The sequence below is a fragment of the Chiloscyllium plagiosum genome, unplaced genomic scaffold, assembly GCF_037043375.1.
Source record: "Chiloscyllium plagiosum isolate Xiang-an unplaced genomic scaffold, Cpla_swu_hap1 HiC_scaffold_2, whole genome shotgun sequence".
Classification (NCBI taxonomy): domain Eukaryota; kingdom Metazoa; phylum Chordata; class Chondrichthyes; order Orectolobiformes; family Hemiscylliidae; genus Chiloscyllium; species Chiloscyllium plagiosum.
The window spans coordinates 64,525,131-64,552,759 of record NW_028270140.1 but is presented as its reverse complement, the minus strand read 5'-3'; the positions used below and the strand labels follow the sequence as shown (position 1 = coordinate 64,552,759).

At 41.5% G+C, this 27,629-nt stretch overlaps 1 protein-coding gene across 1 annotated transcript in view; it reads left to right on the top strand.

Annotated features, from left to right (window-relative positions):
* Positions 1-27,629, top strand: part of ercc6l2 (excision repair cross-complementation group 6-like 2) — a 93,418-nt gene that overhangs the window by 54,271 nt on the left and 11,518 nt on the right. Inside the window, exons 12-19 of the mRNA XM_087997350.1 lie at positions 646-791; positions 926-1,021; positions 2,207-2,306; positions 6,791-6,943; positions 8,644-8,724; positions 11,840-13,058; positions 18,082-18,236; positions 25,990-26,174. Coding sequence (XP_087853476.1) covers positions 646-791; positions 926-1,021; positions 2,207-2,306; positions 6,791-6,943; positions 8,644-8,724; positions 11,840-13,058; positions 18,082-18,236; positions 25,990-26,174 — 2,135 coding nt within the window. The remainder of the gene's footprint in view (positions 1-645; positions 792-925; positions 1,022-2,206; positions 2,307-6,790; positions 6,944-8,643; positions 8,725-11,839; positions 13,059-18,081; positions 18,237-25,989; positions 26,175-27,629) is intronic.

Below are 27,629 nucleotides of genomic sequence, written 5' to 3'. Positions count from 1 at the left end.
CTCTGACTCTCTAACTACCTTCAATCAAATGGAGATGTTGATGTGGCAGTAAAGTTGCCAATAGAAACATAAAGAAATTGAGAAAATCCTGCACAGATACATGAGAAAGCAAGGACGCTCACTTCAGTTACAGAGTTTTTACCGAATGAAGGCATAGCTGATTTTTCTCTAATATCCACTCTAAATTTTACTTGGCTGAAGTGGCACTATATGAGCCAACTAATACCACTCTCCCTTGTTTCCTTTTCCATTATGCCTGGGTGCAATGGAAATGGCTCACAAATCTTTGAGAAGAACAGGATTCACAAAGAAAATCAATCTCTGCCACTAGCCGAATAAATGAATGAAGCCACTTACTTTCCAGAGTGCAACCAAAGCAGGAGAATAATGCTTTAATGATAAATGAATGTTAACATTTGAAGGACTTTTTGAAAGGACAATGTTTATGTACCTTGGGGATCAACATAACTCAATCTCAACTATATTGTGGAATTGGAAATACAAAATGGTTGTAACGTAGAATTTAATTCTGTCTTTGGTTTGAAGTAAAACAGTGGAGAGACACCTCAGTCTAAGTAGGAAGACAATGTATGGAATTCACTGAATTTGCTTCATCTTTGTGTAAAAATGTTTGTACTCCATCAGCTTTTGGACGTGCTGGAGAAATACTGTATGGCAACTGGACTAGATTACCAACGACTTGATGGAAAAACCAAAACCGAGGAGAGGGTCAAAATAGTGAAGGAATTCAACAGCACACGAAACATCAACATTTGCTTGGTGTCCACAATGTAAGATGTATAGAATTTGCAATTTGTGGAATGTTCTCGGTTACTTTTCTTTAAATTGCTGTACTAGAATATACAAAATATCACTACACTACATCTTGTAATTTGGCTATATATGTGTTTTTGTCTCATCACAGTGCTGGTGGGTTAGGACTAAATTTTGTTGGAGCTAATATTGTTGTGATATTTGACCCAACATGGAATCCAGCTAATGATCTGCAAGCTATTGACAGGTATGCAATTTACTTATTTTTCCTAAGGCCACTCCTCCTAAATTACATAAAACTTCTAGTGACCACGTAGTTGTGGCACAAGCTTACTTATTCCAGTCAGTAGCAACAATTAACCATGGTGCCTTGATGATTTTTGTATGTATATTTCGTGAAGTAATCATCTTCAGTCCACAAACAAAATTGTCTTGGATCAGTATTTTTTCAAATTCTTCTGTCCAGCGCCACCTACCTCCCTACTTGGTAAATATTGACATGTTCACATGAATCCAGTTTTCAAACTTAAAAGTCAGTATGAGCTATTCAAAGAAAATGTATTTCATTGGTATACATAATGTATATATACTAATGTCGGTAATTCAATAAATGCTCAGAAATTCAGAAATTTCACCATCTCTGGGATAGGATCAACCTCTCTGGGGTCCCCTTTTGGACCTCTGGTTGTAAGGGGACAGCAAATTGAACAAATTTCATAGGGGAAGGTTTTAATCTGCCAGGCCCTACAAAATTTTAACTACACAGCTGCATAATTATATCAGAAAACATGCCACCCAGTCTGTACCCACTACTTCCTTAAATAATTTATTTGTTTAGGAGATCAAATCATCTGCTTCAGGTAGCAGTCTCATTTTTCTACATGAAAACTGGGAGTTGATAAACCATCAACTAAGCATAGCATTCATCGCAGTTGTTTCCTCCGTGAAATGTGGTCTACAGGACAAAGAGGCCTCTGCTACCCTGCCTTGAACTCCTCTAATTCATGAGATCCTGTTGAAAATCCTCCATTATTTACCAGAGCACAAGCAGGCAGGCTCCAAGCTGCCTGGTGTTTGCCACCAACACAGACTATTTCTTTTTTCTGCCTGATTCAAGCACACGAGATAGGTGAATGTTGCCCTGTGCTTTTTATGTTTTGCTTCAGTTTTCCAGCATACTTTCCAACTTGTCATTTTCACAAGTTGCAGGTTTATTTTAAGTTCGGCCTGATACTTGTAAATAATATTTGTGGCTTCACTCACTTGTTCTGCTTGTGGCAGAGACTAATTTTATTTGTGATTTTTTTTTCTGATATAAAGATAGGTGAAGCTCCTGTTACCTCACAATCCTATATATGTATACCCATGACTAGTTATCAGTGGTGATATTAAATTTCTATCTTCAACAAATCAATTTTTTCTACCTCTGTAGAGCATACCGTATTGGTCAGTGCAGAGATGTTAAAGTGTTCAGACTGATTTCATTGGGAACAGTTGAGGAAATCATGTATTTGCGCCAGCTTTATAAACAGGTACGTGCTCAGTATTTCTGGACTTGTCATCTGCTACTAACAATTCATTATTTTTGAGAATTCTCTAAACAGGCTTTATAAATTATCGATTTGGCAATTACACTTATCCCTCATATGTTCTAAGTCAAGCAAAACAATCTCTGGTAACCCTGTAAAATAAATTTTTTTTGGTTTGATTTATTGTGATGAGTAAACTAATTTCAATGTTTAAGCATTTTTCAAGATACCGGGTACTATGCTATTTCTCCCTCAGCGACTGTTGTGATAAATTGCTTTTCATTTTCTAAAACTGACAACAAAACCACTTTTGAATTTAACTGAGGTTTACATTGTAATGCTTTTGCTTTTATTATTTAATGAAAAAAAATGCTATTGCAACACAACTGCTGATGACAATCTTGTGTTCAGTGTTCTAGCAAACAAGGTTGCACTGTTGCTTTTGAGGACTGCAGAATCTACATGGAGGTGTACTATTTCCAGAAGTAAAACTCATTGAATCCCAACAGGGTTGAAAGAGGCCATTCCGCCCATACAGTCCACACTGACCCTCTGGAGAGCATCCCACCCAGGCACCTACCCTATAGGTAGCTCACTTAACCTGCACCTCTCTGGATACTATGGGATAATTTAGAATGGCTAATCCACATATTCCGCACATTTTTGGACTGTGGGAGGAAACCGGAATATTTTAAGGTAACCCACACAGACACTGGGAGAATGTGGAAACTCCCTGTAGACAGTCACCCAAGGCCAGAAGTGAACCTGGATCCCTGGTGCTGTGAGGCAGCAGTGTTAACCATTAGACCCAATGTCATCTCTTTTTAAAAAGTATCCTGCTTTACAGTTCTTATAACCAAAGTGAAAACCATTACATTTCCCCACAGGTTGAAAAAAATTAGGAGAGATATTTTGGCTGACTCTTTCCCTATCAGTAATCTCTTTCAGCTCCAGAATCTTCCAGGATATCTATGCTGCTTTAATTATGGCTTATTGAGCACCCCTGATTTTAATCACTATACTACTGGCGTTTGTGCCTTAAACTACCAAGGCCCTGAGCTCTAGAATTGCCTCCCTAAAAACTTCTGTGCCTTTTATACCTTCCCTTCCTCTTTTTTTTAATTCGCTTGTGGGACATGGCATAACAAGACTCACGATACCATATGAGAGAGTTCCAGGGTTTTGACCCAGCGACACTGAAGCAATGACAATATATTGTCAAATCAAGATGGTGAGTGGCTTGGAGGGGAACTTGCAAGTTGTGCTGTCCCCGTGTGTTTGTTGCATTTGTCCTTCTAGATGGAAGTGATTATGAGTTCGGAAGGTTCTGTCTAAGGACCTTTTGGCAAATTTTTGCAGAGCATCTTGTAGATAGCACACACTGCTTCCTACTGAGCGTTGATAGTGGAAGGACTGTATGCTTGTCGATGTGATGCTGATGAAGTAGACTGCTTTGCCCTGGATGGTGTCAAGCTTCTTGTGTTGTTGGAACTGCCCCCATCCAGGCAAGTGGGGACTATTCCATCACACTCCTGACTTATGCCTTGTAGACGCTAGACAGGCTTTGGGGTGTCAGAAGGTGAATTACTTGCTGAATATTCCTAGTCTCAGACCTGCTCTTCTATCTACTGTTTGTATGGTGAGTTCATTTGAGTTTCTGGTCAAAGGTACATCCTCAGGATGTTGATAAGGGAGGATTCAATGACGGTAATGCTGTTGACTGTTTAAGGTTCAGTGGTTAGATTGTCTTTTATTGAAGATAGTTATTGCCTGGCATTTTTATATGGTGCAAATGTTACTTGCCACTTTTCTGCCCAAGCCTGGATGTTATCTAAGTTTTATTTCATTTTGACATGATCTGCTTCAGTGTCTGAGGAATTTTGAATGATGCTGAAAGTTGTGAAATTGTCAGTGAATAGCCCAACTCTGGTCATATGATGGAATGGTCATTGGTGAAGCAGTTGAAGATGGTTGGGCCTATGGCACTACCCTAAGGAACTCTGATGTCGTGGAGCTGAGATGACAGACCTCCAACACCCACAACCATCTTTCCTTTTCTAGCTGTGATTCTGATAAGTGGAGAGTTTTCCCCCGATTCCCATTGACTCCAGTTTTGTGAGGGTTCCTTGATGCCACCCTGTCAAATATAACCTTGGTTTTAAGACACTTACTAAAACTGTGACCAAGCTGTTGGTCATCTGCCCTGATAGTCCCTTGTATGGTTCAGTGTTTTATAATTTCCCTCTGAAGAATGAAACAAAACACTGTATAAATACAACTTGTTGCAGGGTTAAAGTGGTCAAGGCTATGGTTTATTGCCTAGCACTTTCTCAAGGAGTGGATGGATATGTGTGACTGAGTGATCATGGAGTAATGACTCATGTTGGTCAAAGAACTTGCTGCTGACATTCGGTTTCAAGGTTCACCTATCATTTGGGTGTTGTAAAACTTGAAAGGATTCAGAAAAGATTTACATGAATATTGCCAGCTTTGGAGGGCTTAAGTTATAGGGAGAGGCTGAATAGGTTGGGGCTATTTTTCCTGGAGTGTCAGAGGCTGAGGGGTGACCTTACAGAGGTTTATAAAATCATGAAGGGCAATGATAGGGTGAACAGCCAAGGTCATTTCCCTGGGGTAGGGGTGCCCAAACTAAAGGGCTTAAGATTTCCCAAACTATAGGTTTAAGATGAGAGAGGAAAGATTTAAAAGGAACCTAAAGGGACAACGTTTTTATGTAGAGATGGTGTGTATGGAATGAGTTGCCACCAGAAGAAGTGGTGGAAACTGATACAATAACAACACTTAAAAGATATCTGGATGGGTTTATGAATAGGAAGGAATTAGAGTGATATGGGCCAAGTGCTGGCAAAGGGGACACGATTAATTTAGAATATCAGGTCGGCATGGACAAGTTGGACAAGAAGGATCTGTTTCCATGCTGTGCATCTCCGACTCTCTTTAGCTCAGTTAGCTTGATGGTTTGTTTGTAATGCAGTGTTTTTCCAATAGCACAAGTTCATTCTTGCAACTGGCTGAGATCCCAGGGATCTCAGAAGTTCCCAATTTCTAAAACTTGCCTGAGGCATAGTGACCTTCAGGTTAAATTTACCACCAGTTGTCTCTTTCTAGTGAGAGAGCAGCCCCATGGTCCTCTGGAACAACTGCAACTTTACCTTTCTTACCTTTTACATTTGCTTTCCTAACCGTTTGCTGTAGTTCCATGCTAATTTTCTTTTATATTTGTATGCATACACCTAGGTCTGTTCACAAGTTAACATTGGCAAGTCTTGTATCTTTTAAAAGATGTTCTGCTTTTCTATTTGTATAACCAAAGTGAAAAGCCTCACTCTTCCCCACTCTAGTCTCTATCTAACATGTTGTTAGAAGTCGCACGAAACCAGGTTATAGTCCAAAGTATTTATTTGAAATCACAAGCCTTCAGACCACTGCTCCTTTGTCACATGTTGTCTTCACCTGATGAAGGAGCAGCACTCCAAAAGCTTATGATTCCAAATAAACCTGTTGGTCTATAACCTGGTGTCGTGTGGCTTTTGACTTTGTCCACCCAGTCCAACACCACGGCATCACCACATTATGGCTACCGTATTGACCTGTCTATCTTTTTGCAGCCTCTGTTTCATTCTCACAGCTTGCATTCTCACTTAGCTTTGTCTCATCAGCAAATTTGATGTAATACTCTGGCATTTTGTCTAAGGTGTTAATGTACTTTGTATATAGCTGAGAGTCTAAAAGTGATCCTTTATGGCATTCCCAACAGTCATAGTTTACCAACGTGAAAATGCACCATCTCTACACTCTGCTTTCTGTCGATTAACCAATCCTCTGTCAGTGTATATTGCCCACAAATCCACACTCCATTAACTCCATGGAATATTGTCTAATGCTGTTTTGAAGTTCAAGTATTCTGCATGTGCAGATCTACCCAACTAGCTGCATCCTCAAAAAATCTTTAATAAATTTGTTAAATAAGATTTCCTTTTGTAAGATATTGTTGAGTTGTTTTGATTGTACAGTGCTTTTCTAATTGCAATGTTAAGACTCCTTCATAATAGATCAATACTTCCCAAATGACTAACGTTAGACTAACTAGCTTGTAGTTCCCTATTTTCTGTCTCCTTTCTCAAATTATTCATCTGTGGGTCAAACGCAGGCAAGTGGGACTAGTTTTAGTCAAAAAACCTTATCAGCAAGGATGAATTAGACTGAAGGGTCTGTTTCCATGCTGTGTAACTCTATGACTCGACTCCAAATGTGAAAATGCATGTTTTATATTTTCATGTTTATAGGGAAGCAAAAATGTAGTATGTGATTAATACACAGAATTAAAGCATTCTAAATCAACTGGAAAATTTTGTAACTATTCACTAGATCCAGGCAGGTCAACATCTAACAATGACTGCATGTATTTTGTGAAAGCCATGACACACATTACTGAATCTGGCATTCTGCTCTCTCCATTGTCTTAGCAACTACATTGTGCTGTTGTTGGAAGTGAAAATGCAAAGCGCTACTTCAATGCAGTGCAAGGATCAAAGGAGCACCATGGGGAGTTGTTTGGAGTCCAGAATCTATTTGGCCTTCGCTCAGAGGGATCTTGTTTGACCCGAGATATCATTCAGGTAAAGAACTCTGCAGTGAACTTGCAGAGCATGGATTGAAGCGATTTTGGATGGAATGTGCTGCATTTTATATTTTACTTTTCTAGTTCCACGTTCTCTCTCTAAATCTCACACTTCTCGCAACAGCCATTCCCCTTTCTTCAATCTCATACCCTCCCACATTTTCATTTTATATTACAGTGTAAATTACTGTGAATCTGCTGCTCACATGTTTCAAGCCACAGCCAGTAATGTCTTTTTACAGAAGTCCGGGATGCATATTTATGGAGCTTAAAGGTGCTTCCTGCATAACATTTCAAGCTTTAAAGGAGATGGATATTTGCAGAAATATATTTTGTGTAACATTTTATTTAAAAGTGTTGGAGATGATGAAAACTTTCACCCATTGGATTATACTGTGGACCACTAAATGTGGCTCTGGTCTGTTTATTATTGCTCTTGCATGATGAAACTCTTCCAGCTTTGAGCCTCCAGCGAATTCCTGGGAAGATTGGACTGACTGTAATTGAACTGCGTCAAACAAACATGGAAAATACTGAGAAAATCAGTAGATGTGGCAGCATCTGTGGGAAGAGAAGCACTGTTAATGTTTCAAATCCACTGACCCTTCAAAACTGAAAGGTGTTGGAAAATGGGGTCCTTTTCATACTTTTGACAGATCAGAGGAGGAGCAAGAAGGTAGATGATATAAAGGCCCAGGGTGAAAGACAAAGGGGTTATTAATAGTGGAGAATGAAGAAAAGAGATATAAAAGGATGTAAATTAAGATGTGAAAGGGAGAGAATTGGCCCTTTCTACTAAATATATTGACGAAGTAAATAAGATGCGACAGAGCTACAGGGCAGTAGAGTAAAATGTGAGAAAAGTGGATAGCAGGTGTAATGAATTCAGTTTCTGATCTTATTAAATTCATTAAATTATCTAAATAGAAAGCAAGATTTTGTGCTTCATTGGAGCATTGCGGTAGGCCCAGGACAGAAACGTTAGCATGACAGCAAGGTGGCGATTTGAAATAGCAAGTAATTGGAAGTCAGGGCCTCCACAAAATAGTTATTCAGACTGGCAAGACTAAACACAATGTAAGGGAGATTGCATAGTGAGCAGCAAATGCAGTAGACTAGATTGAAAGAAGTACAAATAAAACATAGCTTCACCTTGAAGGTGTGTTTGTGTCCTTGGATCTTGAGGAGGGAGGAATAATGGGAAGGTGCAATGGGACAGTGAGGACGCATTAAGAGTGATGTAGGAGTGGACCAGGATGTCTCAGAGGCAATGGTCTCTGTGGAATACTGACAGTGGAGGAAGAGATATTTTTGGTGATGGCGTTGGTGGAAATAGTGGAGGATGATCCTTTGAATGCAGAGACTAATGGGGTGGACATTAAGGTCAAGAACAACTCTTGTTCTGAGAAGGGGTGAGGGCAGAAATGCAGGAGATAGGTCAGACATGGCTGAAAACCCTGTCAACCATAGGGTTGTGGGGACAATTTAAATGTCAGAGAATAACTTCCTGAAATCTACTCAGTTTCCTTTGGTTCAGTTGGAAGTTAAATGTTTCGGGAGGTCATTGTAAAATAAATCAAATGGTTTAGATTGATTGTGACTCTAGATTCTTTTTTATCATAACATGCAAAAATTGTCAAAGAGTACTTGTTAACAATTGAATATATTTCTATTTTTAACATGTATGTTTTATTGCAGAGAACAGGTCAAGTGGAAGCAGGAGTGATGACAGCTGCTACACAGTTGAGAGAAGAACCTCCAGCACCAAGACTGGAAACAGTGAGTTTTTCATCATCTCACATAAGCATGAAATGCTACACCTTGAAATTCATGGAGAGTACAGGGAGCATTTAAGAACTCCTCGTCACTGATGCACTGCTTTCCCCCTCTGTTTTCTCCATCACATCCTCCCTTAGATTTCAACTGTTCAACTGAGAATCTCATAACAACAAAATATTTTAAAAGATTAAAATCAGGATTACTGCTGTATGTGGTGCACTGTGTTATAATAGTGTGCCCAGGCTCATTTAAGTATCTCAGTTCTTTTTAGCTGATTAGTTAGCATTAGTCATCGGCTCAGCTTTGGATGAGTAGATTGCCCCATCCTTAATCTGCATATGAACAGCTAAGGTATAAGAAACTTTTGAATTTCCTCTTCTGTTCCTAGCGAATAAATGTTATCTTATCAATTATTGATATTTAATTTAAAAATAAGACATTTTCAAATCAAATGGTTTGGAGATGTTCTTACACATCCCTGGAGCAGGTGGGATTTGAACCAGAAGGCCACAACACTGCATCGTGAAAGCCCTGTTACTGGTTCAGAAAATAGCTTTAAATATAATTCAGCTACAAAGAAGTAGCATTAGAGAACATAATCTTGGAAAAAGAAAGCCTTGTGTACTGCAGCCCCCTTTGGTTATTTAGGGTCACAGTCAGAACCTGTTCAAGCTACTTTTATCCCTCTCTGCTCAAATCTCACCAAATACTACTGACCTGAGAATTTAGCAATTCCTTTTCTAAATTCTTCAACCCATGTCCTAGTTCATTCCAGAATAATTCTCCATGCTGATCTTTAAAGCCAAAAATCACACAACACCTCCACATCAGAACTTTAAAGAGAACCGGCAGTTTGAACAGGTATTAGAGTCTGAGGCATTCAAAAATCAGCACTGATGGTAAGTTACCTTAGCACATTTCAACAAGGTTCATGGAAGCTAGCTGATGCACATACAGATTTGAATAATGTCATTTGAATAATAGCTAATAAGCAATCCATGTCCAATGAAATAAACCCCTTACTCACCTTACAATAATGTGGATCTTGGTCCCTCAATGTAAATAAGGCCTTTATCTATCACAAATAAGACAGTTCTGTTCACAATGTGGCCCGTCTATACTGGGGAGACAAAGCGCAGACTAGGCGACCACTTTGCAGAGCACTTATGTTTTACTGCAAAATTGAGCCTGAGCTCTGGATGCCTGCCATTTCAACACACCACAGTGTTTCCTGGCCAACATCTCTCTCTTTGGCTTGCTGCTGTGCTCCAGTGAAGCTCGGTGCAAGCTGGAAGAACAAGATCTCATTATCTGCTTGGGAACCCTGCAACCTTCTGTATTCTGTATCGAGTTCAGTAATTTTAGAGGCTGAGCACTTTCCCCCATTTCCTTACCCTAACCCGACACACCAGATCTTGTTATCACATGGGTTGTTACCCTTAAGAACTCATTATTAGCCACTAACAGTCCCCATTTGCGGCTATTCAGTATCCCAGGCTGATCCTTACCCATTCCTTTGTCTGCCCAACTGTATTTTTCTCGTGCTCTCTGCTTTTTCTGCACTTATCATTTACAGCTTTCCCCCTACCCAATCTTCAGCATATGCAGAGGAACCTCGATTATCCGGCATTTGATAATCCAAGTATCGGATTATCCAACAACATCACAAGTTCCCGATGCTTGACTAAACTGTTATCCAGCATTCTATTATCCAACCTTTTCCTAGCTATAATCTAGTTCTGAAGGAGGGTCACCGGCCACTAAACATTAACTCTGCTTTGTCTCCACAAAGGCTGCCAAACCTGCTGAATTTTTCCAACAATCTTTGATTTTCTTTCGGATTTTCAACATCTATAGTTTTTGTTTTGAAATTTTGACAAATGTACCTGTTTAAAAATCAGCAGTATCGCTGCTGGAGGTGGATTGTATTCTTCAGTGTGAATACTCCCCTCTCAACAGCGATTCAAGCCACCATGGCAATGGTGAATTGTGAATCATCTGGTAACAGCTGAATTTATTCTTTAGGTGGATCCATGCAAGTATATGTGCAAGTCCATGGCTGCATGTCCTGTCCCAGACTTTCTCAGAAATAGAGATCCTCTGATAAATTGTTCTCTTGCATTTTCAGTGACATATACTGTACAAGTGAAACTTCAGGAAGACTGAAAGGGGATATAAATTATTTGGAGCAAAGTCACAATCTTGACTTTGGATTCTGGAATGCACTACCTGAAAGAGTAGTGGAAGCCAGTTTAATTTGAGACATTGCAGAAGGCATTCAATTATTATTTCATTAAAAACTATAGTAATGATTATGAGAAAAAGGCAGTAGAATGGTACTGAATCATAATGCTCATTCAGAGAGACAATGTTGATATGGTGGGACAAGTGTGCTCTTCCTGCACTGTAACAATTCTGTGAATCTATAATTCTGTGAAGTTTAAAAAAAAACTAGACTGACAGGCAAAGCTCCTCAGCACCTTCCAAACCAATGACCACTCCCATCAAAAGGACAAGGACAGCAGATATATGGAAACACCACCGCCTTCAGGTTCCCCTGCAAGCCACTCACTATCCTGATTTAGAAATATATTGCTGTTACTTCACTGTCACTGGGTCAAAATCCTGGAATTCCCTCCCTAATGGCATTGTGGGTCAACCCACAGTAGATGGTCTGCAGTGGTTCAGAAGGTAGCTCACTGCCACCTTCTCGAGGAGGAAGTGAGGACTGCAAATGCTGGAGATCAGAGTTTTATCGGCTTTTGCCTGAAACATGGATTCTCCTGCTCCTTGGATGCTGCCTGGCCTGCTATGCTTTTCCGAAACTACACTCATGACCATCTTCTCAAGGGCAACTAAGGCTGGGCAATAAATGCTAGCCAGCCAATGATGCCCACATCCCACAAATGAGATTTAAAAAAAATTTTGCTGTGCAATTTTATGACCCCCCCCCCCCCCCCCTGCCATCTGCCCTGACTAGGGAATTCTTTTTTCATTATTATGTGGATCATTAACTCTGTGTTTCACTTTGTCAAAAGCTGCATGATCTCTTTGAGCATTTTGCTAGTTTTCTGTTTGGCATAGATGTCCATGTAATGTTTTCTTCAATATTTAGAACGTGGACACAGAGAAGACAGTGGAAGAAGAGAATAAGGGCTTGTTGGAGCAATCTGCTATCGGACAAAAGCCATCTAAAAGAAACTCAGAACAATTTTTTGACTTTAGTAGTGAAAGCGAGTCAGAACCTTCGAGTATGACAAAAATCAAGAATAGTAGAGGTAGTGCAGTACCTGCCAATAATAATGCTGACAGCCATGGACAGCTCACATTAGCCCAGTATGGGTTTTCTAAATTCCTTGATAGGCAAACATGCACAAGACAAGATTGCAGTGAGGGTGACTCCGGCTCTGATGATGATATATTAGAGAATCGATGCTCCGAAGAAAGCTCAAGCAGCGATTTAAGTTCCCCTGTACCTAAGGCAAATGATAGGACCATCAACCTGGTCTCAAAGGCCCGATCAAATGCTCATTCTATAAAAAGGAATGGGCGTGTTCAGCAAGTTAGAGAAAGACTTTGTCAATACTGGAGCACTTCTAGTGAATCAGAGGGAGAGGCTGAATTAAGAAAAAAATGCAAGTATCATGGAACTTCAGTAAACGCTGCTCTTCCCATGGGAGCCAACAGCAGTGCAGAAGAAAATGATGATGCCATCCCTCCTTCACAAGTGTTGGGACAAAAGAAGAAAGTAGCTACCAAGAAGAAATCTAAATCTAAATTCCTGTTAAAAGATTCCGAGGAGTCAAATGACAAAAACTTCACAAATATTTCCTGTAGAGAAAAGGCATTGTTGTCCTGTAAACAATCAGGATTTCCTGGTGTTAAACCATGCATAATTGGTAATTGTCCCACTGTAACAAAGGGGAATCCCTTGAGCTATTCTGCCAAATTGAAAGAACCAGGCAACATCAGTGATGAATCAGATGACATTGAAATATCTGCAAGCCCACCAGGGAGAACATCCAATCAACTGGAACATCAGGGAGAAAAAGGCAAAAAAAGCCCTTGCAACAAATCTCCAATCCTTTTTAAAAAAGAGACTGAAGACGACGACATTGAGCAATTTCCATCCTCTGGAGATGATGTACCCATCAAACAAATGCGGTACAATGTCAGCAGAGAGGTGGGCAAGAATAATATTAAGCCATTGTGCAGCGTTCAACTTGGACACATGCATAAGCCCATCGGAATTGATAAAGATGAAGGTATACCAGAGAAGAAGAAACAGAGCCAGAGTCATGAGGAGCAGCTTGCAACAATGGACAGATTGCTAGGTAACTGCAAATTTGCTTTTACAGTGGAATGCAAATTCAGGATGTTTGTTGTCTCTTAAAGCTTTGAAAGTGTATAAGTTAAAAATGTTATATTCCCACTTCACAAAACAACTGTTGGGGCGAAACTGATAACCTCTTCGCACTAGCACTAAACCTTAAGTGTAAATCAAGATTAAAAGTCAAGCAGACTTCAAAGTGAAATAGTACAAGCCTCTCATCCTGAGACTACATTAACTGTATTTATTCTTTGGGACAATATATGCGTAGTACTGTTTAAATGTAAAAGAAATTGAAAGGAAACCATTTAAATGAGAGAGAACCTGCACCCAGTCAACACTGAACACAGGCTGCTAAAATCATGTAGACTACTGTTTAGGAATATCAGACTGCCACTTATTAAAGTGGCAGAGAGCTGAGCCCAATTCACAATTCAACAGCAGCCCCTGTTGCCACATAATGAAGAACATTTATAGAGTCCAAGAGTCATAGGGATGTACAGCATGGAAACAGACCCTTGAGTCCAACCCGTCCATGCCAACCAGATATCCCAACCCAATCTAGTCCCACCTGCCAGCACCCGGCCCATATCCCTCCAAACCCTTCCTATTCATATGCCCATCCAAATGCCTCTTAAATGTTGTAATTGTACCAGCCTCCACCACATCCTCTGGCAGCTCATTCCATACACGTACCACCCTCTGCGTGAAAAAGTTGCCCCTTAGGTCTCTTTTATATCTTGCCCCTCTCACCCTAAATCTGTGCCCTCTAGTTTTGGACTCCCCGACCCCAGGGAAAAGACTTTGTCTATTTATCCTATCCATGCCCTTCATAATTTTGTAAACCTCTATAAGGTCACCCCTCAGCCTCCGCTCCAGAGAAAACAGCCCCAGCCTGTTCAGCCTCTTCTCCAACCCTGGCAACATCCTTGTAAATCTTTTCTGAACCCTTTCAACATCTTTCCGATAGGAAGGAGACCAGAATTGCACGCAATATTCCAACAGTGGCCTAACCAATGTCCTGTACAGCCGCAACATGACTTCCCAACTCCTGTACTCAATACTCTGACCAATAAAGGAATGCATACCAAACGCCGCCTTCACTATCCTATCTACCTGCGACTCCACTTTCAAGGAGCTATGAACCTGCACTCCAAGGTCTCTTTGTTCAGCAACACTCCCTAGGACCTTACCATTAGGTGTAGAAGTCCTGCTAAGATTTGCTTTCCCAAAATGCAGCACCGCGCATTTATCTGAATTAAACTCCATCTGCCACTTCTCAGTCCATTGGCCCATCTGGTCCAGATCCTGTTGTAATCTGAGGTAACCCTCTTCGCTGTCCACTACACCTCCAACTTTGGTGTCATCTGCAAACTTACTAACTGTACCTCTTATGCTCGCATCCAAATCATTTATATAAATGACAAAAAGTAGAGGGCCCAGCACCCATCCTTGTGGCACTCCACTGGTCACAGGCCTCCAGTCTGAAAAACAACCCTCCACCACCACCCTCTGTCTTCTACCTTTGAGCCAGTTCTGTATCCAAATGGCTAGTTCTCCCTGTATTCCATGATTTCTAACATTGCTAATCAGTCTCCTATGGGGAACCTTCTCGAACGCCTTACTGAAGTCCATATAGATCACATCTACTGCTCTGCCCTCCATCAATCTTTTTTGTTACTTCTTCAAAAAAACTCAATCAAAGCCATGTTGACTATCCCGAATCAGTCGTTGCCTTTCCAAATACATGTACATCCTGTCCCTCAGGATTCCCTCCAACAACTTGCCCACCACCGAGGTCAGGCTCTTTTATAAAGTTTTCTGGAACAGTGGGAATGCCCCCACTGTTTATCCCCATTGACCTGGTGATTAATATGAAAACTGGTCTTTGCACCACCTGCAAAGTGGCCAACTCTGACTGGACATAATCCTAGAGATCTCATCATATGACCTCTTGTCTCCAACCAATCTATTCAAACATTTTGGTCAAAATTTTTATAATTAATAAAAATCTTCAAAGTAATTTATTTTTAACATTTTTTATATTTTGTCTCCAGGATTGCTCATGGCAGTGTCCAGGAGATTAATCTTAACTTCTGAAGTCTCCAAGAATTAATGTAGATAAGGACCAGTTCTAGGCTAATCTCAGTCATCTAATTTCAGGCACTTCAGTGCATTACCATCACCACATCTGGGCCTAAAATCTGTCCCTATAATTGCAAAGTCACTGTAAAGCAAACTTAATACCATTACTGCAATGTAAATGTGCCAGAATTAAGGTCTGCAATGTTGAATTTGTATGATGATAAAGAAGCAGTTTGCTGTGCCAAAGTTTAAAACAAATTGCTTCCGTAATTTGGGTGCATGCTTCTCTTCAATTGCAGCTGATGCTAGGAATCAGTCAAATCAGATCTGAAATAAACTATGTTAAAAGTGAAAAAGATTTAAAACAATATTTCTATCAAGTGGTGGTGAACAAGCCGTACTCTTGCATAATAATAAATAATATTTTGATTACAATTAGATTGAATAATCAAGTGAAAGATTCCTCACTGGTTGGAGTTATACCCAAAAGAAGATGGCTGTGGTTATTGGAGGTCAATCACCTCCGCTCCTGGACACCTCTGTAGAGGTCGTCAGGGTAATGTCTTACACCAACTATCTTCAGCTGCTTTCTCAGTTATTCCATCCCCCCCCCCCCCCCACCCCCCACCCCCCACCCCCCATTATAATGTTAGAAGTGGGGATCTTCCTTGATGATTGCACAATATTCAGCACATTTATAATTCCTCAGATACTGAAGCAGTTCATGCCCAAATACAGCAAGATCTGGACAACAATCTGGCTTGAGATGCTGAGTGGCAAGTAACTTTCACAGCATGTAAGTGCCAGGCAATGACCACCTCGTACTAGAGAATTTATGTTCAATGGCATTACTATCACTGAATCCACTACTGTCAACATCCTGGCTATAACCTGTTATCAGAAACTGAATTAGACCATCCATTTAAATACTGTGGTTACCAGAGTAGGATCGAGCTTATGAATTTTAACAACACTTAAGGTTGGCATTATCCACAATGAAGCTGCCTACTTGATTGCAAACCCATCCACTATCTTTGGCATTTACTTCCTACACCTCTGACACACAGTAGCAGCAGTACGTACCATCTCCAAGATCCATTACAGTAACGTATGGGTCCTTCAACAACCCGTTCCAAGCCCACCATTTCTACAGGGTAGAAGGACAAAGGCAACTTTTACACAAGATGACCATGACCTGCAAGTTCTCATCCAAGTCACACACTTGACTAGGAACTATATTGGAGAATCGACGTTTCCGGCATAAGCCCTTCTTCAGAAATGAAGAAGGGCTTATGCCCGAAACGTTGATTCTCCTGTTCCTTTGATGCTGCCTGACCTGCTGCGCTTTTCCAGCAACACATTTTTAAGCTCTGATCTCCAGCGTCTGCAGTCCTCACTTTCTCCTAGGAACTATATTGGTGAACATTTATTGTTGCTGGGTCAAATTCCTGGAGCTCCTTTACTAACCGCACCCAAAGAGTCATAGAGATGTACAGCATAGAAACAGACCCTTCAGTCCAACCCGTCCATGCTGACCAGATATCCCAACCCAATCTAGTCCCACCTGCCAGCACCCGGCCCATATCCCTCCAAACCCTTCCTATTCATATACCCATCCAAATGCCTCTTAAATGTTGCAATTGTACCAGCCTCCACCACATTCTCTGGCAGCTCATTCTATACACGTACCACCCTCTGACACAAATTCAAAAACAGCAAAGGCAGTAACTGTGCAGGTTCTCTCTCTGTCTCTCTCCTGCACTGTCCTCACCATGTGCTTCCTTTGTCTGCTCTTCTCCCTTTTAAACTAGTCCTTTTGGTTGTGGTATGTCCTCGTTCTGTGGTCTTTCTCTTAGGCATCTGTTGATGAAGTTGCACGGGTATCCGTTTTTGGCGAATACCTTGTATAGGTGTTCCTCTTCTTCTTTTTGCAGTCCTGGTGTACTGCAGTGTGTTGTGGCCCTTCTGAATAGTGTCCTGATGCAGCTTCGTTTGTGTGTTGTTTTGACTTTTTTTTCCAAAGTTCCAAAACAATGCAACAGCATATAAAACAGTAATTGCTGCCAAAACCTAAAATACCTCAAAAAAAAAAGGAGTAGCTCTTACAGCCAGAAATTTTTCCCGTCCTCCATCTTGGATTACCCAGAATCCTTGGGGAGTGCAACTCATCAAGAATGAGCAATAAATGCCCACAAACCCAATGAGCACATGTTTTTAAAAATTGAACAATTTCTCAATAAATTAAAGGGTGTTAGGTATCTAGTTTAATCATGGAAAGTAGGATTCTTCAAGTCCAGGATACATCTTGGATAATAAACAAGAACTTGCTGCATGGTATTCTAACCCTTTAAGTCTATTCTCAATTAACTGAGGAACACCACAGTGCATTTTTGTTAATAATTGTTTTACCTGTGATAAGTGGATTTGAATTTAACCCAACTCGATGAAAAAGGTACACCAGAAAAGTTCAAAGTTGATATGAAACTGTTGTGAATGATATGTGACTTGATCTGCTGTAACATACTTCTTTAAAATTGTTTTAAGTAGGAAAGTTGATGGCCTAGTGGTGTTGTCAATAAACCATTAATCTAGTTAATGTTCTGCGAATCTAGATTCAAATCCTGCCATGGCAGATGGTGGAATTGAAATTCAGTAAAAATCTAGAATTAAGAGCCCAATAACGATCATGAAACCATTGCCTATTGTTGGCAAAAATCCAAGTGGTTCACTAACGTCCTTTAGGGAAACTTATCTGCCATCCTTAGTCAGTCTGGTCTACATATGACTCTAGACCCACTACAGTGTAGTTGACCCTTAACTGTTCTCTGGGCAATTAAGGAAGGGTAATAAATGCAAGCCTACCTAGCAACACCATGTCCTGTGAATAGATTAAGAAAGTGACAGGATTGTTGCTAATTAATATCTGATGTTTCAATTATTAGGTGATGTACAGGAAGTGGCTTTCATTCATTCAAATCAACATGTGATTGGATCCAGCAAGGCTGAAAATCAAATGAGTTATACTGCAATTCGTGATGTATTTGAACTAAAACAGTATTCCCAGATTCCTGCCAATGTAGCCATCCACACTAGTCAGGTAAAGTCGCAATCGAACAGCATTGATTCATGCATATAAATAACACCATTTTAAAAATTTTATTCATAAGTTTGTAGAATCTGGTTCTCAGAATGACTCCAACTACAGTAGGGAGATAATGCTATTTCTGAGATGATTTGTTGACTTGGATTTTGCAGTCAGCAGGGAAGAAAGGGCAGTCATCACTGACGTTGAAAATTTCACTGAAACGTCTACTAACATCTGGTAAGAATTTTACCTCATACACCATGTTGCAATTTGCAGCATTCTTTAATGGGGATTCCCAGCAGGGTGTAAAAATGATTATACCAAGCTGTCCAATCTATCGAAATCATTTAGAAACTTCTTAGTCATTCAACCAGGAAATGAAAAGTGCTGAAATCAATCACCTTATCAAAATTATATACACAGCAAAATAAGGCTTATGTATGTTTCTGAAGTGTCATGGAAAAATAAACTTCTTAAAATTTTTGAAAAATCCTTATTTAAATATCTAATAATGTACTTTTGTGCTTAACAACACAAAATGATCTTTATCAGGGCCAAATCTGTTGGAAGAGGTCAGCCATTGCTTGGTGGATGTTGAAGCTCAGTTATATATCATAGGATAAAATATAACCTCGTAATGGATTTTTAACATCAGTGTGGGGGCAGAAAATTGAATATTCTCACATCAACTGATTTCATTGATGACTCTGTGGAGGAGTGCACTTTGCATGAGGTAAATTTAGGCTCAGTTTCTTCAATCTCTCCTCAAAGGTCAATCTCACCATTCCCATAAGTCAGTTGACAAAACCTTCATTGCAGTCCCTTTATGGCAAAATTACCCTTCCTGAGAAAAACTGTACACCATACTAGAAGAGTGGTCTCCAATTGCAGAAAGACACCTTTACATAGATACTGAAACCCTTTTGCCAACACAGTACTTGCCTTCCTAATTAATAAAGTTAAAAATCACGTGACACCAGGTTATAGTCCAACAGGTTTATTTGACAATACAAATTTTTGGAGCACTGCTCCTTCGTCAGGTAGTAAGTGGGGCAGGATACATAGGAATTTATAAGAAAAAGATCAAATTGTCATACAACCGATGCGATGTATTATACAAACCCAGATGGCTGTTAAGTCTGTAATCACTTAGAATGGCGATGCAGGTTTGATTGCTTAATGTGTAATTTACTGCCTCGAGATAACTTAACATTTTATCAGTATATTTTTTAAAAAGTGATCTCTCAGCTCAGACAATGCATTAAAGGTGTGAAGTTAGAGTCTCTCTTGTCCCAATCTGGAATCAGACTGCCGTTATTTCCAAAACAGGAATTTACAAAATGTCACAATGACTGACTGCCTACACATTGTGTGCTTTTTGAACAAAATAGAATGTATCTGCAAATACAAATGTGTAAATGTAAATTCACCCCATTGACTTATATATGTTTGTGTGAGGGAGAGGGACAGTGTGTGTGCTTGAGAGAGTGTGTGCACGAGTGTGATGAAATATTTCCCTGTGAGAAAGAGAGCATGTATATGAGAAAGAGAGAGAGAGAGTGTGTGTGATGGGGTCATGTGTAGTGTGACATGAACCCAAGGTCCTGGTTCAGGCTGATAGCCAAGTTCATTACACATTAGGAAGACCTCATCCGGGATGTTGGGTTCATGCATAGAATCATAGAGGTGTACAGCATGTAAACAACCTTCAGTCCAACTCAGCCATGCTGACCAGATATCGAACCTAATTGAGAACCATTTGCCAGCACTTGGTCTATATCCCTCTAAACCCTTCCTATTCATATACCCATCCAAATACCTTTTAAACGCTGTAATTGTACCAGCCTCCACCACTTCCACTGGCAGCTCATTCCAAACATACACCACCTTTATATGTGAAAAAGTTGCCCATTAGGTCATTTTTATATTTTTCCCCTCTCACCCCAACCCTATGCAGTTTAGTTCTGGACTCCCCCACCCCAGAGAAATGCCCTTCATGATTTTATAAATATCTATAAGATCACCCTTCAGCCTCCAATGCTCCAGGGAAAACAGTCCCAGCCTGTTCAGCCTGTCCGTATAGCTCAAACCCTCCAACCCTGGCAACATCCTTGTAAATCTTTTGTGAACCCTTTTCAGGTTTCACAACATCCTTCCAATAGGAAGAAGACCAGAATTATGTGCAGTATTCCAAAAGTGGCCTAACCAACGTCCTGTACAGCCGCAACATGACCTCCCAAATCCTATAACTCAATGCTCTGACCAATAAAGGAAAGCACACTAAACACCTTCTTCACTATCCTATCTACTTGCAACTCTACTTTCAAGGAACTATGAACTTGCACTCCAAGTCTCTTTGTTCAGCAACACTCCCTAGAACCTTTTCGTTAAGTGTACAAGTCCTGCTAAGATTTGCTTTCCCAAAATGCAGCACCTCTCATTTATCTAAATTCAACTCCATCTGCCATTCCTCAGCCCATTGGCCTGTCTGATCAAGATCCCATTGTACTCTGAGGTAACCCTCTTCGCTGTCCACTACACCAGCAATTTTGGTGTCATCTGCAAATTTACTAACTATACCTCTTATGCTCGCATCCAAATCATTTATATAAATGAAGAAAAGTAATGGACCCCCAGTACCGATCCTTGTGGCACACCACTGGTCACAGGCCTCCAGTCTGAAAAGGAACCCTCCATCACCACCATCTTCTACCATTGAGCCAGTTCTGTGACCTCAGGTGACCCCACCAGACACACTCGCTCTCTCTCTCTCGCGCTCTCGCTCTCTCTCTCTCGCGCTCTCTCTCTCTCTCTCTCTCGCGCTCTCTCTCTCTCTCTCGCGCTCTCTCTCTCTCTCTCGCGCTCTCTCTCTCTTGCGCTCTCTCTCTCTCGCGCGCTCTCTCTCTCGCGCTCTCTCTCTCTCTCTCGCGCTCTCTCTCTCTCTCTCGCGCTCTCTCTCTCTCTCTCGCGCTCTCTCTCTCTCTCTCGCGCTCTCTCTCTCTCTCTCTCTCGCGCTCTCTCTCTCTCTCTCTCGCGCTCTCTCTCTCTCTCTCTCGCGCTCTCTCTCTCTCTCTCTCGCGCTCTCTCTCTCTCTCTCTCGCGCTCTCTCTCTCTCTCGCGCTCTCTCTCTCTCTCTCTCTCTCTCTCGCGCTCTCTCTCTCTCTCGCGCTCTCTCTCTCTCTCGCGCTCTCTCTCTCTCTTTCGCGCTCTCGCCCTCGCTCTCTCTCGCCCTCGCCCTCGCTCTCTCTCGCCCTCGCCCTCGCCCTCGCCCTCGCCCTCGCCCTCGCCCTCGCCCTCGCCCTCGCCCTCCCTCGCCCTCGCCCTCGCCCTCGCCCTCGCCCTCGCCCGCTCTCGCTCTCGCTCTCGCTCTCGCTCTCGCGCTCGCTCTCTCTCTCTCTCTCTCGCGCTCGCTCTCTCTCGCCCTCGCCCTCTCTCGCCCTCGCCCTCTCTCGCCCTCGCCCTCTCTCGCCCTCGCCCTCTCTCGCCCTCGCCCTCTCTCGCCCTCGCCCTCTCTCGCCCTCGCCCTCTCTCGCCCTCGCCCTCTCTCGCCCTCGCCCTCGCTCGCCCTCGCCCTCGCCCTCGCTCGCCCTCGCCCTCGCTCGCCCTCGCCCTCGCTCGCCCTCGCCCTCGCTCGCCCTCGCCCTCGCTCGCCCTCGCCCTCGCTCGCCCTCGCCCTCGCTCGCCCTCGCCCTCGCTCGCCCTCGCCCTCGCTCGCGCTCGCCCTCGCTCTCGCTCGCTCTCTCTCGCTCTCTCGCTCGCACTCTCTCTCTCTCTCATATACCCTGTATACACGCTGTTTCTCTCTTTCCCATACAATCAACTCCATCAAGCTCATTCTCCCTCTCATGCACTCACTCAATGTGACATTTGTTATTTCCGAAGCAGGATTTTAAAACACTCCTGGCTGCCCCACACCTTTAATACATTCTGTAAGTTGAGATGTCACCTTTCTTTATATACTGATAAAACATTATCTTGGGGCAGAAAATTCTTGTATTTACATATTAATCAATGAAAAACCTGCATCACCATCCTAAGTGATTGCAGACTTAACCGCCATCTAGGTTTGTCTAATACAGTGCATCAGTTATATGTCAATATGATTCTTTTCTTATATGATTATGATGTTATTACCATGTTGTTATGTATGGGAACTTGAGCTGTGCTGTGCACAAGAGATTGTATAGATTTATTGGATCTATTGTAAGTACCTAGATCCATTCCCCTACCCTATTACTCTACATTTACCGCTGACTAATGCACCTAACCCACACATCCCTGAACACTGTGGGCAATTTAGCATGCCAGTTCACCTAAACTGCACATCTTTGATTGTGGGAAGAAACTGGAACACCCGGAGGAAACCCATGCAGACACTGAGAATGTGCAAACTCGACACAGACAGTTATCCAAGGTTTGAATTGAACCCGGGTCCCTGGTGCTGTGAAGCAGCAGTGCTAACCACTGAGCCACCATGCCCATAACCCTTGAAATCCTCCCTATTCATAGACCCATGCAAATGCCTTTTAAATGTTATAATTGTACCAGCCTGCACCACTTCCTCTGGCAACTCATTCCATACATTGCACCCCATTCTGTGTGAAAAAGTTGCCCCTTAGGTCCATTTTAAATCTTTCCCCTCTCACCTTAAATCTATGCCCTCTAGTTTTAGACTCCCCCACAGTGGGGTAAAGACTTTGTCTATTTACCCTATTATAAGACCATAAGACATAGGAGTGGAAGTAAGGCCATTCGGCCCATCGAGTCCACTCCGCCATTCAATCATGGCTGATGCGCATTTCAGCTCCACTTACCAGCATTCTCCCCGTAGCCCTTAATTCCTCTAGACAACAAGAATCTATCAATCTCGGCCTTGAAGACATTTAGCGTCCCGGCTTCCACTGCACTCCGTGGCAATGAATTCCACAGGCCCACCACTCTCTGGCTGAAGAAATGTCTCCGCATTTCTGTTCTGAAATGACCCCCTCTAATTCTAAGGCTGTGTCCACGGGTCCTAGTCTCCTCGTTTAACTGAAACAATTTCCTAGCATCCACCTTTTCCAAGCCATGTATTATTTTGTATGTCTCTATTAAGTCTCCCCTTAATCTTCTAAACTCCAACGAATACAATCCCAGTATCCTCAGCCATTCCTCATATGTTAAAGAATCGAACACGGGTCCCTGGCGCTGTGAGGCAGTGGTGCTAACCACTGAGCCACCATGCCGCCCCATTCATGATCTTCCTGATTTTATAAACGTTTAAGATCACCCCTCAGCTTCTGATACTTAAGGAGAAAATAGCCGCAGACTGTTCGGCCTCCCCCTATAGCTCAAACCATCCAACCCTGGCAACTTCCTTGTAAATTTTTTCTGAACCCTTTCAAGTTTCACAACGTCCTTCCTATAGCAGGGCAACCGGAATTGCATGCAGAATTCCAAAAGTGGCCTAGCCAATGTCCTGTCCAGCTGCAACATGACCTCCCAACTCCTATAGTTAATGCACTGACTAATAAAGGAAAGTATGTCAAACCCCACCTTCACAAGATGTCTACCTGCAACTTCACTTTCAAGGAGCTATGAACCTGCATGCCAAGGTTTTTGTTCAGTGACATTCCCCAGGATCTTACCATTAAGTATATAAGTCTTGCCCTGATTTTCCTATCCAAAATACAGCACCTCACATTTATCTAAATTATTCTCCATCTGCCACTCCTCAGCCCATCTGATCACAATCCAGTTGTACTCTGAGGTAGCCTTCTTTACTGTCCACTACACCACCTATTCTAGTGTCATCTGCAAACTTACTAACCATACCTCCATGTTCACATCCAAATCATGTCTATAAATAATGAAAAGCAGTGGATCCTTGTGGCACACCACTAGTCACAGGCCTCTAGTCTGAAAAGCAACCATCCACCATCATCCTCTGTCTTCTGCCTTTGAACCAGTTCTGGATGCAAATGGCTTATTATCCCTGTATTCCATGCGATCTAACTTTGCTAACCAGCCTCCCATGAGGAACCTTGTTGAATGCCTTACTGAAGTCCTGTTTGTTGACTACCCCCAATCAGTCCTTGTGTTTCCAAATACATGTAATTTCTGTCCTTCAGGATTCCCTCCAACACCTTGCCCACCACCAATGTCAGGCTCACTGGTCTATAGTTCCCTGACTTTTCCTTATCATCCTTTTTAAATAGTGGCACCACGATGCAAATATCTTGGCAAGAGCCCTTCTATGGTACACCTGATCAGGTCTTCACCATCCAGCACCACCATTTCTGTAATATGGACATGTTTCATGATATTACTATTTATTTTCCCACATTCTATATCTTCCATGTCCTTCTCCATAGTAAACACTGATACAAAATACTTATTTATATCTCTCCCATTTCCTGCAGTTCCACACATCGGTGGCCTTGCTGATCTTTAAGGAGACCTATCCTCTCCCTAGTTATCTTTTTGTCCTTAATGTATTTGTAGAATCCCGTTGGATTCTCCTTAACCCTATTTCCAAAAGCTATTTCATATCCCCTTTTTGCCTTCCTGATTTCTGCCTTAAGTAGACTACTCCTTTCTTTATACTCTTCTCGGGATTCACTCGATCTCTGCTGTCTATACCTGACGTACGCTTCCTTCTTTTTCTTGACCAAAACCTTAATTTCTTTAGTCATCCAGCAATCCTTATACCTACTAGCCTTGCCCTTCACCCTAACAAGAACATCCTGTCTCTAGAATCTCGTTATCTCATTTTTTAAGACTTCCCATTTTGCATCTGTCCCTTTACTTGCAAACATCTGCCCCCAATCAACTTTTGAAAATTCTTGCCTAATATCTTCAAAATTGACCTTCCTCCAATTTAGAACTTTAACTTTTAAATCCAGTCTATCCTCTTCCATCACTGTTTTTAATTTATTAGAATTATGGTCAGTGGCACCAGTGCTTTCTCACTGACACCTCAGTCATTTGCCCTACCTTATTTTCCAGGAATATGTGAAGTTTTGCACCTTCTGTACATCCACATGCTGAATCAGAATTTCTTTTCTGCACACTTAACGAATCATGTCCTTAAATGTTTTTACTTCCACCCAAGACGGAGCCTACATTTAACATTTCACCTGGCAATCCATTTGCTATTAATTTGATAGTACAGCCACCTTAACAAGTAAAAACTTTGCAAAATTGTCAGTATTTGTATCGATAACCAGAATTAAGATGTCATTTGGCAATGCCAGTGTTCCAATATAGTAAGAATAAAACTATATTAGTCAAGGCATCAGCTAGTATCTTCTATGATTAATCGTTCATTGAGCAACTGAGTAAATAGCAGAAAATTCTAAACATGACTATAATTTTGTACAACTGCAACTACATAATGCTAAGCTTAGTGGCCTGTGTGCAGTGATCCTAAAGGCGGAGGGGTGCTGGAAAGTCAAGTATTGATTTAAAGGTAGATTGGAAGGACCTAAAGAGAAATGTCAGTGATAAATGGTAAGTTTCTGAGGGTGGTTTCAAAGTGGAGGAGAGCATCTGGAAGTAAAACATACAAGAGGATGTATTTGTATCCAGTGTGCAGATCATTAGCGGAAACTAAATGGGTTAAATTTTATTTCAAGTATTTAATTAAGGAATTCTGTGCCATATTAGGTGAATAGAAAGGGAGTTTAGAAGTCAGTCACTATTTTAGTTGGAGTTGACAGCACATTGAATGTGTATATTCTAAGACCCCATCTTTGAAAGGATTTAAATTCTGTTTTTATTTTAGATACTTCAAAAAACTGACAGCTTGCTTGGTCTTCCTCAGAAGTCCTTGCAGCAACACCAAATAAATGAAAGCCAAACGTTACCTCCTCTCTCACTTGTGCATCCTGTCACACAGACAATGAGGAAGGTCCACCGAGCAGGCAGAACTACTTTCCTGATTGGACAAACACCCAAAGGAATCTGTCGGTGAGTACATAGGTCAGACATCAAAAGGGCCCCACTTCATTGTTGTACAGCTGGTTATACTCATTCTCTCTCTTGTTGGTTATATAATGTTTTTAACTGAAGGTGACGCTTCAGTGGCTTTTTCTTTGTGCGAGTACCTGAAAGTAAATCAGATACATTGGTAATGTGATCATATCAGCTTAGACTATTTTCAGTAAGTATTAATATAATGTATCTACCAAACAATGGGACAATTGTAAAATAGATGGGATACATAAATACTGGAAATGCTTAACCAAAATTCATGAGGGGCATGGATAGGCTAAGTAGACAAGATCTTTTCCATGGGGTGGGGGAGTCCAGAATTAGAGGGCATAGGTTTAGGTGAGAGAGGAAAAATTTAAAAGGGACCCAAGGGTAACTTTTTCGCGCAGAGGGCGGTGCATGTATGGAATGAGCAGACTGGTACAATTACAACATTTAAAAGGCATCTAGATTTGTATATGAATAGGAAGGAGGGATATGGCCCAAGTGCTAGCAAATGAGACTAGATTATGCGACGATATCTGGTCAGCATGGACAAATTAGACCGAAGGGTCTGTTTCTGTGCTATACATCTCTATGACTCTACTATTCCACTTACCATTTTGAAGGCTAAAACCTTTTTATATGGTGGGAGACACAGCAGAGGACAAGGCCTGACAAAGATAGTTATGCCAATAGCCAGGCAAGGGAAGCAGATGGAATAGCAAGTTTGTTTATTTTGAGGAATAAACAAGAATATTTGCAGAAGCGATTATGCCTGCCTGTTCTTTCTGATTACATTGTCATACTGCGTTCTCTTTTAATGTAATTCTTTTCAGCAGCTTTGTGTGATTTGGAGCTCTCCCTGGATTGCTGATTCTCACAACCTTGTTATGACAGCCATCATTATAATATGATAGTTGATCAATAATGGAAGAGAAAATGTTAATTAATTATATGATAAATGTCAATTGAGCCTTTATTTGTAGCCATTGATAAGTTTAAAGGCCACGTGTGCTGTTCAGTTTTATTTCTATTCAGTGATGCTGTGCTGAAGAATGCATGCAGCCAGCACAGGTTCTGAAGGCAGGTGTGCAAATACAGCAGTCTCTACATGAAGAGTCGAGATGTGGTGCGAGAAAAGCACAGCAGGTCAGCCAGACAGCAACCGAGGAGCAGGAGAATTGACGCTTTTGCCCAAAACGTCGATTCTCCTGGTCCTGGGATGCTGCCTGACCTGCTGTGCTTTTCCAGCACCACACTCTCGACTCTAATCTCTAGCATCTGCAGTCCTCACTTTTGCCTAGTCTCTTCATGCAACCCAGTGATGCATCTATACAAGCAATCCCCAGCAAATAATATTTTTCTCACACACCGTCACAGAAGGAGCGTGTAAATAGGATTACTAATGATGTGAAAATAATGCTGAAATATTAAACTGGTAGAAATTGA